Source organism: Lissotriton helveticus, chromosome 12 (assembly GCF_964261635.1).
Source record: "Lissotriton helveticus chromosome 12, aLisHel1.1, whole genome shotgun sequence".
NCBI classification, from domain to species: domain Eukaryota; kingdom Metazoa; phylum Chordata; class Amphibia; order Caudata; family Salamandridae; genus Lissotriton; species Lissotriton helveticus.
The window spans coordinates 783,684,617-783,698,681 of NC_136073.1; the positions used below are offsets into that span (position 1 = coordinate 783,684,617).

Sequence of the window (14,065 nt, forward strand, 5' to 3'; positions counted from 1 at the left end):
AATCTCTGGACTCTGTGCATGATATGACCACTTGGTGGTTACTCATATACAGAGCCAGATCCTGTGGGAAGAAGAGGCTGCATGTGGATGGCCCACACAAAGACTCTTGCTTCTACCCCCAACATCAGGTAAAGGAGTGCAAGATTTGTTGTACTTTTTTCTTCTAAGACAGTAAGAGCCGGAGAGAGAAGGCTACTTCTGTGGCTACTGAAGTCTGAATCCCAAAATTCCAGCTCATCTGAGGAGGACAGCGATTCTTGTGACAGACCCCACAAAAGGTCAAGATCCTCTGACCATGGTGCTTTGAAGGGGAGAAGAAAGACCTTGAAGACGCACCATAAAGACGCCAAATAATTGTGAAACTTGAGCTCATCTCCACAGGGGCAGCCCCCTTCCCAACTTTCTACTACGTCAACAATGGAATCTGAGCGAAAACATTCTCCCTCCTCAGAACCATCATCGAGGATTAAAAATCCTCTCAGCACGCCGTCGACAATGACACCATTGATGCCAGTATCAACAATGACGACTGTAACCACAATCTCATCGACAAAACCATAGTTGTCGAACTTGGACTACGGCAACAATTAATGCTCCCATCTCGTTGACCAAGGTGATCTCCTCCTCTAAATCGCCGCCAACGGTGGAATTGCCTTCCGTCAACTGTGATACCGGCAGTGACTGCATCATTGACTAAATCACTGTTGACAATGGTACCTTCGAGGGAATTCTTACCACCTACGCCCCAGTTTACTTTTAAGTCATTGACAGTACCGGCGACTATAATTAACGATAACATTACCAAAATAGCCAAGATTGCATTAAAACCTGAAGTGATCTCTTTGAGTAAGGTCTCACCTTTACTTCTATCCATTTGCTGGATGTGGACGATTCGGATGATGACCAGCCTTCTGGGGATGTACACAGTACTTCAGAGCTCCAGGTGGAATACCAGGAGGAAGACTTGCATGATGAAGAGCAATACTACCAGTCATATTATGCCCTTCCTAGGCGGCATTATGAACCTTACGAATATCACCTGCGTCTGCAGCCTAGACATGACGAAATGTACATGCCCGCGCAGGATTACAAGAGATTTCCGGATCCTCCACATGACCAGCAAACCGTTTCACCCCTGCCTGTTTTTTCTACTACACCAAGAAACGTCCCTTTACCAGTAACGCCCAGGATAACACCTGCGTCCAATATCGCACCAGGTGTAGACCACTAGTCCTCAGACAATGAGAAGGAGAGATCCCTTATCCTCAACAATTACGAGACCAAAGGGAAGATTACATGGTCCCTACTCCATCCCCCTCCGCCACCTCATCCTGCAGATTTCCCCCCAGAGGACATCTGGGGTTTTCATAATCTGATGGACCGAGCTGCAGTACAATTTCATCTGCCAACTTCTGTTAAGAAGTCCGACTGTTATCTCCACACAATTTTAAAGAGCAAGCCAGAAATTTTGAAAGATCCATTCCCATTATAGATATCTGGAATGAAAAGATAAACATGATTAAAAATTGGCTTTGGTAGCATCACTATCACCTTGCCTAGAAATTTAAGGCCACAGATGATTCCCCCGCTTGCCTCATCAGTTATCCCATCCCATCCCATGCCTGAGTCTGTCATCTCTCAAGCGGCGCAGTGGCACTCCGAAAATTTCTCTGCGCCGCCAGAAAAGGAGGGTAGGCGCTTGGACAATATAGGGAAGAGATTGTCCCTCAAATCTGCTATCCCTGTCTAAGCAGCCAACTCACTACCGATCCTGGGGCGTTGTGACAGCCAGATGTGGTAAGATGTCAGTAGTCTGCTTTATTTAATCCGCAAAGACATGAAGGCAAAGCCTGCTCGACATCGCCTTCACAGGTTTTCGTCAGTTGGCGCAAGCAGCAGTCTTAAGGGGAAAATACAAAGAAAATTAAATGCTTTCAATAAATATTGTAAGTCTACCTGAATTACATCTATAACTAAATCCTCATCGTAGAGTTGATCTGATATATGCTTCCCTCCCATGCTAGCGGAGAACGAGTGAGTAGACTGTAAAGTTGCTGAAAGGACTGCAAGGTGCAATACAGAGAGGGTGGGGGACAGCAAACAACCCTACCTTACCCATTATTATTCGGTATTTTCTGGGAAAGTGAGCCCTTTTTATCTAACACTACTCTTGCCCAGTTTCCTTGGTTTAGCTCTTGCAAGATCGCCAGCAAGGTACTTGGAATTTTCATACTATTTTGTTTCTCCCCAAAGAGTGGCCCTGTCAGTTAAATCAAAGTCTGCACGGAAATCCGGCAAAATTAGCCCCCTGTGATTACTATGGATTTTGTAGCCATCGCCCAAAGACCCAAACCGTGTCGATTGTAGCGTAACCTTCATTGAACTCTCCGTGTTCAATTGGAATTGGATCCTACGCCCCAATTCAAACTTTCAGGTATTCCAGTATAGCTTTAGAGTACATTTTTACCCCGGGCTAATAAGGCGATAGTGTTTCGGGTCTACAGGATCATCCTGTATCAGAATTGCTCTTATTGTCTCTTTCCAACTGTCAGGAAAATCCCCTGCACTTATGCCCTAAAAGCTGTAGCTAAAAATCGCGCCCACCAGCCAGTGGTGGTTGTTGCCGATCCCGATAAATGTAATTTTCTTATTGTCCCTTTTATAGACTTTTCAGATAAGTGAGAAAAAAACTTCTCATCCAAAATGAAGCCTTGCTTACTAGGCTTCTCTTGTCCCCTTTGAGCGATGATTGATCCAATCTTCTTCTAGTGGCATCAATTTTGGGGTATTTATCTCTTCTGGGTACCCCTTTGGGTGGCATCTCTTTAAAGTTATGTCCACTCTTTAGACATAAAAGAATAAAGGGACTATCTGAGTAAGAGTACTGGATTTAATACTGTGAATAACATTTATTGACAGTAAAAAATATTTGTGCTATTCTGTGGTTTCAGCCAGCCAAACTGTTTTGTTTAATTTGTACAGCTTATGATGTCTTCCTCCAGGTTGTTTCTCTTTTGATTGACCTAAACACCTACTGAAAGTCTTGATACTTGTGGGTTTGCCCAATGACACCTCTTTGTCTTGGTACTTTTTTAATGCAATCCTGTTGAACAGGTGCAAGTTAACGGTGGGTAATACAAAGTCCATCCAAGTCCAGAATAGGATTTAGGACATGTTGCAGGAGTTTAGAGTTCTGTGCAGAGTATGGATAGCATGGCCTCCATTCACCGTTCTGTACCCTTCTCTTTTATTGGAACTGTTGAAATTGATTGCCTTCAGTCTAAATATAAGGGTAGGACCGTAACAGTGTCTATATATTTTGGACTGTTTCATCAGCAAACTAGTATTTCTACCTTCTGTGGTTCCCTTTGATGGCAGTTTGAGAGCAACATTTACATATGCACCGTACAAGAGATGTGTGTATTTCTTTCCATGGAAAATGGTACTATAGTGTTTCTTAGGCCTCCAGTTCCTATATGCTTCTCCCAGAATGCATGATTGTTACAAAATAACACCAGACTAATCTGGCCCATCAGAGACCGAAGTATAGGGTTTTTAAAAATGTGATCTAAAATCATTTAAACAGGGAATCCGCATTATTGTATGAATATCTGAACCATCTTGTTAAATCGTGGTGTTGTGAAGATGGCAGCAGAGAACGTGACAGTTTTCGGGTTGACCACCAAGAGTAATTAAAACGACTTTTCATGGAATTTATTTAGTTAGTGTTTGTGCACAGTGGCTCTGAAAAATGGAGATACCAAGAGTAAAAAAGTTGCCGGGTTACGTGAAAGCTAGAACAAGTGAACTTCTAGTAATGCATTACCTATGTAAATACTTGAAGTTGAAGGTAGATGTGAGGTTGAAGGAGATTTGTCAGGATATGCAATTAAATGTCTTCAAAAAAAAAAAAGCAGTCTTTACAGGTTCTTTGAGTACTGCTTCGTGTTACTGTAACTCGGGCTTTTCACTTAGGATTGTGTAACTGGAGTTGTTTAGAAAACAGATTTAGTTGGGATTCCATTTAGATCTGAACAGCTTTGTAAGTCAAATCCTGAACACTTAAATCCACTTGTTGATCTGGTGCATCTCATTTTCCAAATGAGCCTGTTAACGTTTGACTTATGTGCATAGGTTTGCCTTCATTCCCCTTCCCAGGACAGAATATGATCCGGGGTCGTGGGGGTGCCCCCAGGATGGGCCTGAGAAGAGGTGGCGTCCGTGGTCGTGGAGGCCCTGGCCGAGGTACACTTGGTAGAGGAGGTCCTGCTGGGCGTGGAGGAATTGGAGGAAGAGGTTGGTATTAAGACTTTCTCTCCTTTAGAAGGTGAATTGCATTATGTGCACAACATGTAGCTTCAAGGCTGCTTGCATGATCTGTGGCTGCTTAAATTGGCTTTTATATGCTGTTTGTCCTGCTGAAGATTCAGTTGTGCAGTATAGGGTGCTACAAAGGTTTAATGTGAAGCAGTAGCATCTGATGCTAGCTGTCTGAGGGCTGACGGTGCCCACTGCTATATGGTTCTTATCACCAAAACCCTGAATGTTGTAGTTTATGGAAGTTAGTTCTGAGAAGCTGTTCATAGATCAAGAAGGTGAATTATACAGGTTGTCAATATACGATCTTTCATTACTTCAGGACTTCTAAAGTGTGTAGTTGCAATCCCACTACTGCGAGCTACAGCCAGTCCCACTTTGAAACCTAGGAACCATGTTTACATATAGTTTTGAGTGATGGTTTGAAAGAAATGGTACTGTGTACTAGCTTGACACCATGACTACTTCCAAACGCATGTAAAATAAGTATTTTAGAGTGCGTGCTAGGATGGGCTGCTTTATTAAAACATGCACGTTTTTGGCTCATCTCTTGCCCATCAGTATTCCTGTTCACTATTGTGCTCAGTGCACTGATGACAGGTATGCACCATTTGGGGGAATGGCTTTGTATAAAAAAAATGGACCTATAGGAGGGGGTATTCAAAGAATGAAGAGCCCACCGTAAGAGAATCTGCAGAGTGAGAACGTTATAACACCAATGGATGTTCATGTAGAATAGTTACTTTGCTGCATAATTCAACATGTCTAATCAAACAATAATGAGGCATTATTGTTCTAATGTTCTCTTTTTTTTTTCTTTTTTTTATTGTTTGGTCTTACCATCATAGTCTTGTATCTGTAAATTCACAGAAGACCACTAATAATCTGGCAAGCTGCCACCAGGTGACTGTATTAGGTTTTGAATAACTAACCCAGCTAAGTAGGTGAGCCGTGCAATGGCTTGTTTTACTTTGAGCAATATTAATACACACAAACAGACATATACTTAACTTCATCCAGACCTTACTACACTATCGGGTATCCAGATCAGTGGCCTCCGTAGTTACAATCCACTAAGGTGTGCTACCAATGTTGCTGTCAGATCTTAAGAGGCATTTTAAAGGGAAAGGGCGTTTGTTTCAGTTGCTTTAACGTCTGCTTACAAAGAGAGCATGAATCACATAAATGAATGGTTAAAATGCTATTGCTTCGAAATACGTAAAAGGAATTCCTTTTTCATCCATCTTCTTGCATTGGGAGTAAAATACCTCCCCGTCAAAATTATTCTATGGAACCCTACTCTACTGTAAAGATTAATGGGGGGATTGTAGAACTAAATCTGAAGGGCATCCTGCTATTCTAAACCCACACATAAATATACTTTTGAAAGTGTTTCATAAACTTATTAAATGCAAATATGCATTGTTGTGCAACATTCTACATGATGCTGTTTTCAGGGCTGTGTACTTTCCAAATATAGCATTAATAACAAACCTTGGCTATAAACAAGTCTCCTTGTTATCCGAACAACATTTTATTTTCCAGAATTGTTTTGCTGTTACATTTCTGCTTTAATGATGTCTAAATCTCTGCCACCATTTGGGTGTTTGGAACGCATACATCTGCATTGTTTGTTTAGAGTAAGGCTAGTGGTTGAAGGATCTATTGCATTCGGCAACTAAGGATTGCAAAGATTGGGAGACTTGCTCATCCCTCCTTGTTCTTTCAAATCTCAGTGTGGAGAAAGGAGATCATGTATTTACTCTAGAGAGCAGGCAAAACAATAAAAACATAAGGTTTTAGACAGGGTTGGTGTGGATATTTAATCACTGTGGATGAAGAGATCAATTCTATGATCAGAGTTGTGAATATGGCAGGTAACAATGCATTTCAAGGTTAACCATGAAGGAAAAGGAGAGTAGAGAGATAGGATCATCTTGGTTCCCTAAGTGAGTTATTCAAAGTCAGATTCTCTCACTGTCTGTCTGCCACTTTGAGGTAAAACGTGTGCCAATACTGCGATGAGCATTTTTACTCCAGTATTGCATCTTCCTTAGGTTCACTCCCTTCAATCATTCCCGTCATAGAGATAAGAGTCCCAGGTACCATACAATAGCAATGGCAATGTTAAAGATAGAGTATGAAGGTCCTAGGCCCTTCAATTCTGCAACATATCCTAGTCCATTTAAAAAGACACCTAACTTAGACTTCAGCCAATGAGGCAGCTTTGTGCTCTAGAACACTCCCTCTCCTCTGTTATTTCCTACTTGAATACTTTCAAGAAATATTTTTCATATCTTGGTGCTGTGAAAGTATTTACCTTTTTGCCCCCGTTTTTCCTCCTAAATCTGACTGTCTTCATTTTAAACCTCATGTCAGACAAGGAAAAGAAAAGTCTCTTCTGAGTCTGCAAAACCTGCAGTAAAGAGACTTAACTCTGAAGACCCTCACCAAGGCTGCATTTATTGCCTCTACCCAGATCATTCTGCCAAGGACTATAAGGTATGGCATACCTTTTCAACCAAAACTTTAAAGGAGAAGGAAGGATGCTGATGTGGCTTCAGAAGCCCAAGACCAGAAAAGAGCCAGATTCTGACTATTAGTGAGGACTCCTCTCCGTCCTCTAGAAGAAGTTTTCTTCCAAAAAGGAGACAAAAAACACTGAGGGGACTGGAGGTTGCCTCTGGAGTGTTCTAGGGGGCAAAGCAGCCTGATTGAGAGAAGTCTAAGTTTGGTCTCTTGTTTAACCCCTTGCATGCGGGGGTAATTCCCCCCACTGTGCTGGGGGGAAGGGGGTGCGCACAGCGCCTCCATGCTCATGATGAGCTCAGCTCATCATGAGGCACAGTGCTCAGGTGCTCATGACGAGCTGAGCTCGTCACGGCCACACCCGTTTTAGTGGAACGTTCAGCACAGCATGGGAATTATCCCAGCGTGTGAGCGTTCCATGGGCCATGACGAGCTCAGCTCGTCATGAGCACCTGAGCACTGTGCCTCATGATGAGCTGAGCTCGTCATGAGCACAGAACGGGTTAAATAGACTGATTGGTAGCAAAATTCAAGTGCCTAGGTCCTTCATGCTCTGGTTTTAACATTGCATTACTATTGTGTGATGCCGGAGACTCCCATCTCAACGACTGGCATTGATCCAAGCCTATAAATCTATGAAAGATTCCAATAGAGGAGAGCTACCTGTAACTGTAAGTAGCTTATTTTCTTCTGGGGAATTGCATTGGGATGTGTTGATACATTTCATTTATCTACCTGATGGTCTGTGCTCGGCACAAATATAGTTTTGCTATGTGATTGATAGAAAAAAGATGTGTAGAGGGAAAAGGTTGCCATCCGTTGACCTGGAGGTGCAAGGGTAGGTTCTAGGTTCCCAGTTGTAAAGACACTTTGTTTATAATATATGGAATATATCGGAGGTAGACACATTCTTTTTCAGCTGTCTGGCTAACCCCAGCATTCACAGAACAGTTGATGCTGATTTATGGCAGACAGAATTGATTGCTGTGGCTCCATCGGACCATAAATGGCCACTACAGCTGGGTCAGTTCTGTGCTGCTTAATGAATTTGATCACTTCAACTTGTCTTCGTTGATACTTAAGCATGAGTGCATAGGACCTTCGACACTTTTTACCATGTTGGTTTTGAGCTTTATTACTTGCTTACAGTATTGATTTTTCTCACTAGCCAGTTTAGATGCTTTTTAATTGACCCAAATGTTGCTTATTAATGTATTGTGCTATTGTAACTCTTTACATGCTTTAGCTATTCATGCTTATTAATGTCTGCAGTCTTTCGGGATCTTTACTGGGTGGGCCAGTTGATTCTCAGTGAGGTGCCGTTAATGTGTTGGCTATAATTCATGGGCATAAGCATACTCATTCTTATCGGGGGGGGATAGATACTCCTCAAGATTCAAGTCCATTGATGCTTTGACATTGGACCACCAAATGCCAAAATACCAGAGATTCAACAAAATCAGGGTGTGAGGGTCGAATGGTGCTAGTTAATGGATAATTTTAGTTTGGCATCGAATAGTGCTTACAACAAACACAACCTCTAAAAGTAAATGGCAGCAGTTAACATAGCATCTTAGCTTTTACACCTACCACTGAATTTCTTTAAATGCGGCTTGTTTAAAGGAGGGGGCACACCCTTCATAAATGTGAAAGTGCCCCATGGGGGCCCATTAAAAAAAAATAATAATAATAATTACAATGCAATAGGTCTTGCAAGAGTTTAAGCTATTGCATTGCCAATAGCTTAAACTCTTGTTAATGCGAGGCCTATTGCATGGCAATGCTTGTTTTGGTGAAGCTACTGATAAATTCTGCAAACTGCCATTTGATGTAAAACTATCTGTTCGAGGCATGTGAGCTGTAGATCACATGCTTTGCCTAGCCTGCCATCTCCTCCTTTCGGTGATAGTGCGCTTGGGCATCAACTCCATTGTGTGAATTGCGGCGCTCCGGTTTGACACCGTTTATCGGATTCCCCCTCGACACGCAATCCACTACCCTCAATGGTATTGTTTCACCATCGCATTTTCCATTCTCCGCGTATCATTTAGATGCAAAGTCTTTGATGAGAAAACTCGTGGAGGGCCATTAGGCCTACCCGTGTCTGGCTCGCTAGCAGTCGATGGAACGGACTCCATTCAAACTCTGTCCCAGGTGTCGCGCTAAGTTTCCACGCACTGACTTGCACGAAGTGTGCAACTTGTGTGCTCGGAACATGACTGACAGGACTGGGACGCGTGCCGATCATTTCAATATAAGAAGACGCTCCATGATCGTCGGGCTTGACGTCGGGAAATGCAACAACCAACAAAGTGGCTCCGCATTGGACATCTTCAGTGAAGATTCCTATCAAGAGTTTCACACTCAAGGAGCCGAAGAGGAAGCAGAACACATCTCCGTGTCTGAGGCTAAGGCCGACTCCGTCATGGAAGAACAGGAGCAAGTAACACCGGGTCAGCGTACCGTGATTAGATACCCCTAGTCCCAACACTTGCCAAAGAAAAAGGCTCCAGTCCTTCCTCTGCCCTCGGACCAAGGTCGGCACCAAGGAAAAGTTTCGGACGCCCCGCACTCTGTCTCGGTGCCAAAACACAAGGCAAAGCCTTCCGGCTCAGAATCTAGTCGGCCACATGCCGGTGCAAAACAGAAACCTTCGTCGTCGAATGTCGTCGTTGCCATCCCCTCGCTTCCGAAGAGTAACTCTTCGGAGCTGGAAACTTCAGAGCCGAACTTTTTTACGCTGACAACTACGGCGCTTAAAGAAAAAAACTACTTTACCATCAAAAGAACCTAGTTTTGATGATCTTCCTGCAAACACGGATCCGAAACAAAAAACTGCTTATCCGTCCAGACACTGAGCATATTCACGCTAAACTACCAGAAAAGAGAATGGGCGTACAGGAGGACTACCACATTCCTTTAAAGCGCAAGAATGTTGATACTAACCCTTCCCCTCCTTACATTGCACCTCTTTAACCCACTAACCCAAATTTGCTTATCACACCCACAAATTCTCCACAACCACATTGCCTGATCCACAAGATGAGGGGGATGGGGGGGGGGGGAGATGGGCCACAGGACATTAATGACCCATGGGAGGACTATGACACAAATCCTAACACTGACAATGATCCGGATCTATACCCTTCCAAAGCCTCACCACCCAATGACAACATAGGGTATATAGAGCTACCTAATAGGGCTGCTCATTACCATGGGGTTGAATTACAGAAGGAGGCTCTTGAGGAGCATTTCTTGTTCGAAACTTTGAGTTCCTCTCCGAGATCTACTCAAACATTACCTTTGCTTAAGCATGCCGACAACATTTTAAAAGACTCTGTGTGGGCAAGAATTATTATGCCCAGGGTAGAGAGAAACTACAAGCCAGCACCTACTAACCCCACTTACATCAATGGTCAGCTTCCATTAGACTCCCTTGTAGTTTCCAATGTTCGCAAGAGAATAAATTCACAAACGACAGATGAGGCCCCTCCTCTTGATAAAGAATCAAAATTAATTGATGCCTCGTGCAAAGGAGTTGCATTGCAAGCAGCCAATTATTGGTGAATTGCAGATGTACAGCTCTATTAGCTCGCTATGACAGAGCTCATTACGATGAGCTAGAAAAATTAATGCAGTTTCTGTCCTATGAGCACAAAACAAAGGCCAATGACCTCATTCAGGAGGGTAAATGAATCACGAATATCTTTATTAGGTGCGCCTTAGACGCAGCAGATAACAGCCCGCGCAGTTAACACCAGCGTACTGCTACGCAGGCATGCTTGGCTGAGCATCTAAGTGCTCAAACCTGAGGTTCAATCAACCAACCATTCGATATAGAACACCTCTTCGCCCAACAGTGGACACTTCCTTAGAGAAAATGAAGAAAGACACTGAGGTTACCAAGTCCATGGGGGCTTTGCAAATACCTTGCAATAGGGGATCCTTTAGTCGCTCCTTTTACAGGGGTTCTCCAAAAACATTTCACAAGAAAATCCCTCCTCCTCTTACAAGGGCAATAATGAATCGCCCTCATCAAGAGGTTACTTTAGAGGTGGATTTAGAGGTAACAACGGTCAGGGAAGAGGCAGAGGCAACTCAACACGCAATTCCCCTGCAAACACCATACCGTGACTTCCTTCTGCTACCCCCGATCATTCTACTCCTGTCTGGGGACGTTTTTAGGGCGAGCTGACGTTAGCATTCATGCGAAGCATGAATGCTGTCAGCTCGCCAACTAATGCTATCCGTATTTGGGAGAGTGGACACCAAAGTGTCACGAGCTTTCCCAGTGTCGGATTTCACCTCGGGAGCGCGCCTGATTGCTGCGCATGCGCGGTAAAAAGCCCTGGCTCTCACAGACACAGGCAGCCCCCACCCCTCTGCACGCACGCACACACAGGCGCACACAGGCGCACACATACACATACACACTGCCGACCCCCAACCCCACCCCCACCCCCTGCACCCCCTGCATACACACAGACACGCAAGCACGGAGCCCCACTCACCTGGACTTCTACTCGTCCCGCTCCGGGCTGCTCACTCCGACGTAAACGGGCACAGGGACACAGGCACTCCGCTCCTTGGCTTCCCGGGCGGACGCCGGCTGCACTCAGGGCTCTCCTCTCTATGCACCGGAGCCATGCGCCAGCCACTTCAGCCTGCCTCCTGGGAAGCTCCGGTCGCGTGTCTGGCCCCGCCCCCGTCCCAACAAAGGTTGCCTGGCTTCCTGTTGAAGCCGGGCTGCGGCGGTGAGTTTGCTTGTTCTTTTCTGTGCTCACATTCGCTTCCAGGCATGTCCAGGGACAAGGCGAAATACCTTGGTCGTTTGAAAAAGAAAAAATTATCTTGTACAAACATGTCCCTTGAGCAGCAAGTCAAGGCAAGCACAGTAGCTAAGAGAACGAGCGAAACGAAAGACGCGAAAATGCCGGGCATTTGTGTGGCACAAATTGTTTTACTGCTGGCAGATTTCCCACAGAAATCATGGTTACAGTTACAGTTCCAGCCGTCGGTGCGTTCCTTTCTCCCCTCTGTGCAGAGGGTACCGCATGGCTGCCTGTTTATTTACTCATCCTCGTACCTTCTACCTGCCGGCCGTGGAGGAGGTGAACATCAGGCTGCGCGAGCTCTACCCGGACAGCGAGGAGCTCTTTGATATCGTGCTAATGATGAACAATCACGCCCAGGTCGGGGTGAGACTCATAAACTCCATCAATCACTACGGTAAGTAAAATAAATAGTCTTTTGTGGCTACTCTTAGCTGCCACGGCGATGCGATATATTGCACTTTGCCCCCGTTGGCGCGGCCGTTTTTTTCTCTTTGGATAAACCTTCCTACGGCGGGAATGTTTATTTGCCTGTGTCAGCGCGAGAGCCCACATTTCTTCAGCTTTCAGCAAACTTTTGAAGCCAAGTTCACCCCAGAGCGCGTGGGCTTAACTTGTCAGGGGGGCCTCGCATTCTAATCAAGGCTCCTGAAGGTGTTATTCCCCCCTCCCCCGGCCGCACACAGCAGGATTATGTACAGTGTGCCAGGCCTGTGAGGAGAGATCAAACACCTCGCTTGCCACTCTGACGGGCACGGGGTTGCAGGATTGACTGCACAAACATTTACAGTAGGGAGGGGAAGCTGTCTGGGGTTACCTGAAGGAGGGCCTGGTGGATTCCAGGGTGATGTGCAGACCTGAAGGGGGGGGGAGCTCCTGAGTGGTCTTGTATCTGCACACAGAAGACTTCACTCACCCTATGGCTATGTTTAATACACGCTCCTTACCTCGCTGTTTTACTTGCAGCCCACACAAGTGCCTTGTGAAATACCATGTGGAAAGACGCCTAGTTTTTACAATATTTGTACGAGGTTTTTCATTTTTCGCAAATGGATAACTTTCAATCAAATATAACGTGTCGTCTGTCTCACTGACGATACAATAACAACCCACTGACACCCATTATACCCAAGTAAACATAAAATAATAATTCCTCTTTCACCCTAGAACATTTGTCACAGGGCCCTTTCTTTCACGACTGCGAGGTCTTGTGACATCTAAGAGAGACGCAACGACACATTAAAGCCAGCATTTCCACACGTTCCCCCAACTGCTTCATATGCAAAAGTACTTCCCTGGAATTTCTTATATCTTTACGCTTCTTGAAGCCCCCGCCTTATGTCAGGAAGGAAAGATGAAAGTAGTCAGAGACTACAGCGAGGTCTCTTCTTGGTACCATAGACTGACCCTCCGCCTTTAGTGACTTTAGACCTTTTGGTTAATTAAGGGTTACTCTTATTATCAGATGCAGGAAATCACACATTTAAACAGTCGAAGTGTTGGTACATGAGTTATGTAAAGGGGGGTTGCAATCGGTTGCATGTTTTGCAAGCTAAACTGAGAATGTGACAAGAGCTTGAGCAATGAACAACGCCCTCTAGCTGTATGCTGTGAATGAAAAATTGAACTACAAAAAAGTGTGTTTGTATGTGTGAGTGTGTGTGTGTGTGTGTGTGTGTGAGAGAGAGTGAGAGTGAGAGAGAGAGAGAGAGAGAGAGAGAGAGGGAGAGTGTGTGTGTTACCAAGTCTTGCGGACTGAACAACACTAAAGAAAATGTCATATATGCTAATTAACTTGCTATTGTTGTTGTCACCTAGTAATCACCATATATATCCCGGGGGTGGATGGGGGGGAAGTATGTAGGGGGGGGGGGGGGATTATGTAGGGGGCGGGGCAGCCGCTCACATTTCCACACCTCAGTTTAAGTGGCCATCTCACCTACTCGAAAAGAGGCTTTCTGGCGCTGCAAGCAACCAATTTTTGAGATTAGCTGCATCTGTAGTTACACAAAAGATGTTAATATTTCACTTCTGTTCTTGTCTTTTCTACTCTCCACACCTCACCCTTTTTTCTCTCTCACCTTCCTCTCTCCCAACTTCACCCTCCTTTCTCTCCACTACAACCTGCTGCCCCACCCACGTCACCCTTCCACCGACTCAATTACAATAACTTTTATTCAAGTATTAATTATTTAAAAAATTAAAAGCCATTGTTATTTGTAATATCAATACATCTAAGTCACAAAAATACAACACATATTGCATTACAAATTCTATAGGTGTCACATTTGCAAAAGTTATAACTATTGGCATTGTCATACACAATGCCAATAACTCAAACTTTAATGCTGCGAGACCTATTGCATTGTAAATGCTTGTTACCAATT

At 44.4% G+C, this 14,065-nt stretch overlaps 1 protein-coding gene across 7 annotated transcripts in view; it reads left to right on the plus strand.

The window, feature by feature from the left end:
- The window catches only part of CHTOP (chromatin target of PRMT1), a 235,431-nt gene that overhangs the window by 209,160 nt on the left and 12,206 nt on the right, over nucleotides 1-14,065 (plus strand). For 5 of the 7 annotated variants that reach the window (XM_078670481.1, XM_078670483.1, XM_078670479.1 and 2 more), the window contains one exon: nucleotides 4,135-4,296. The exons of 1 other annotated variant lie outside the window; for it this stretch is intronic. In XM_078670481.1, coding sequence (XP_078526607.1) covers nucleotides 4,135-4,296 — 162 coding nt within the window. The remainder of the gene's footprint in view (nucleotides 1-4,134; nucleotides 4,297-14,065) is intronic. One more of the 7 variants, XM_078670484.1, reaches the window with a different exon arrangement.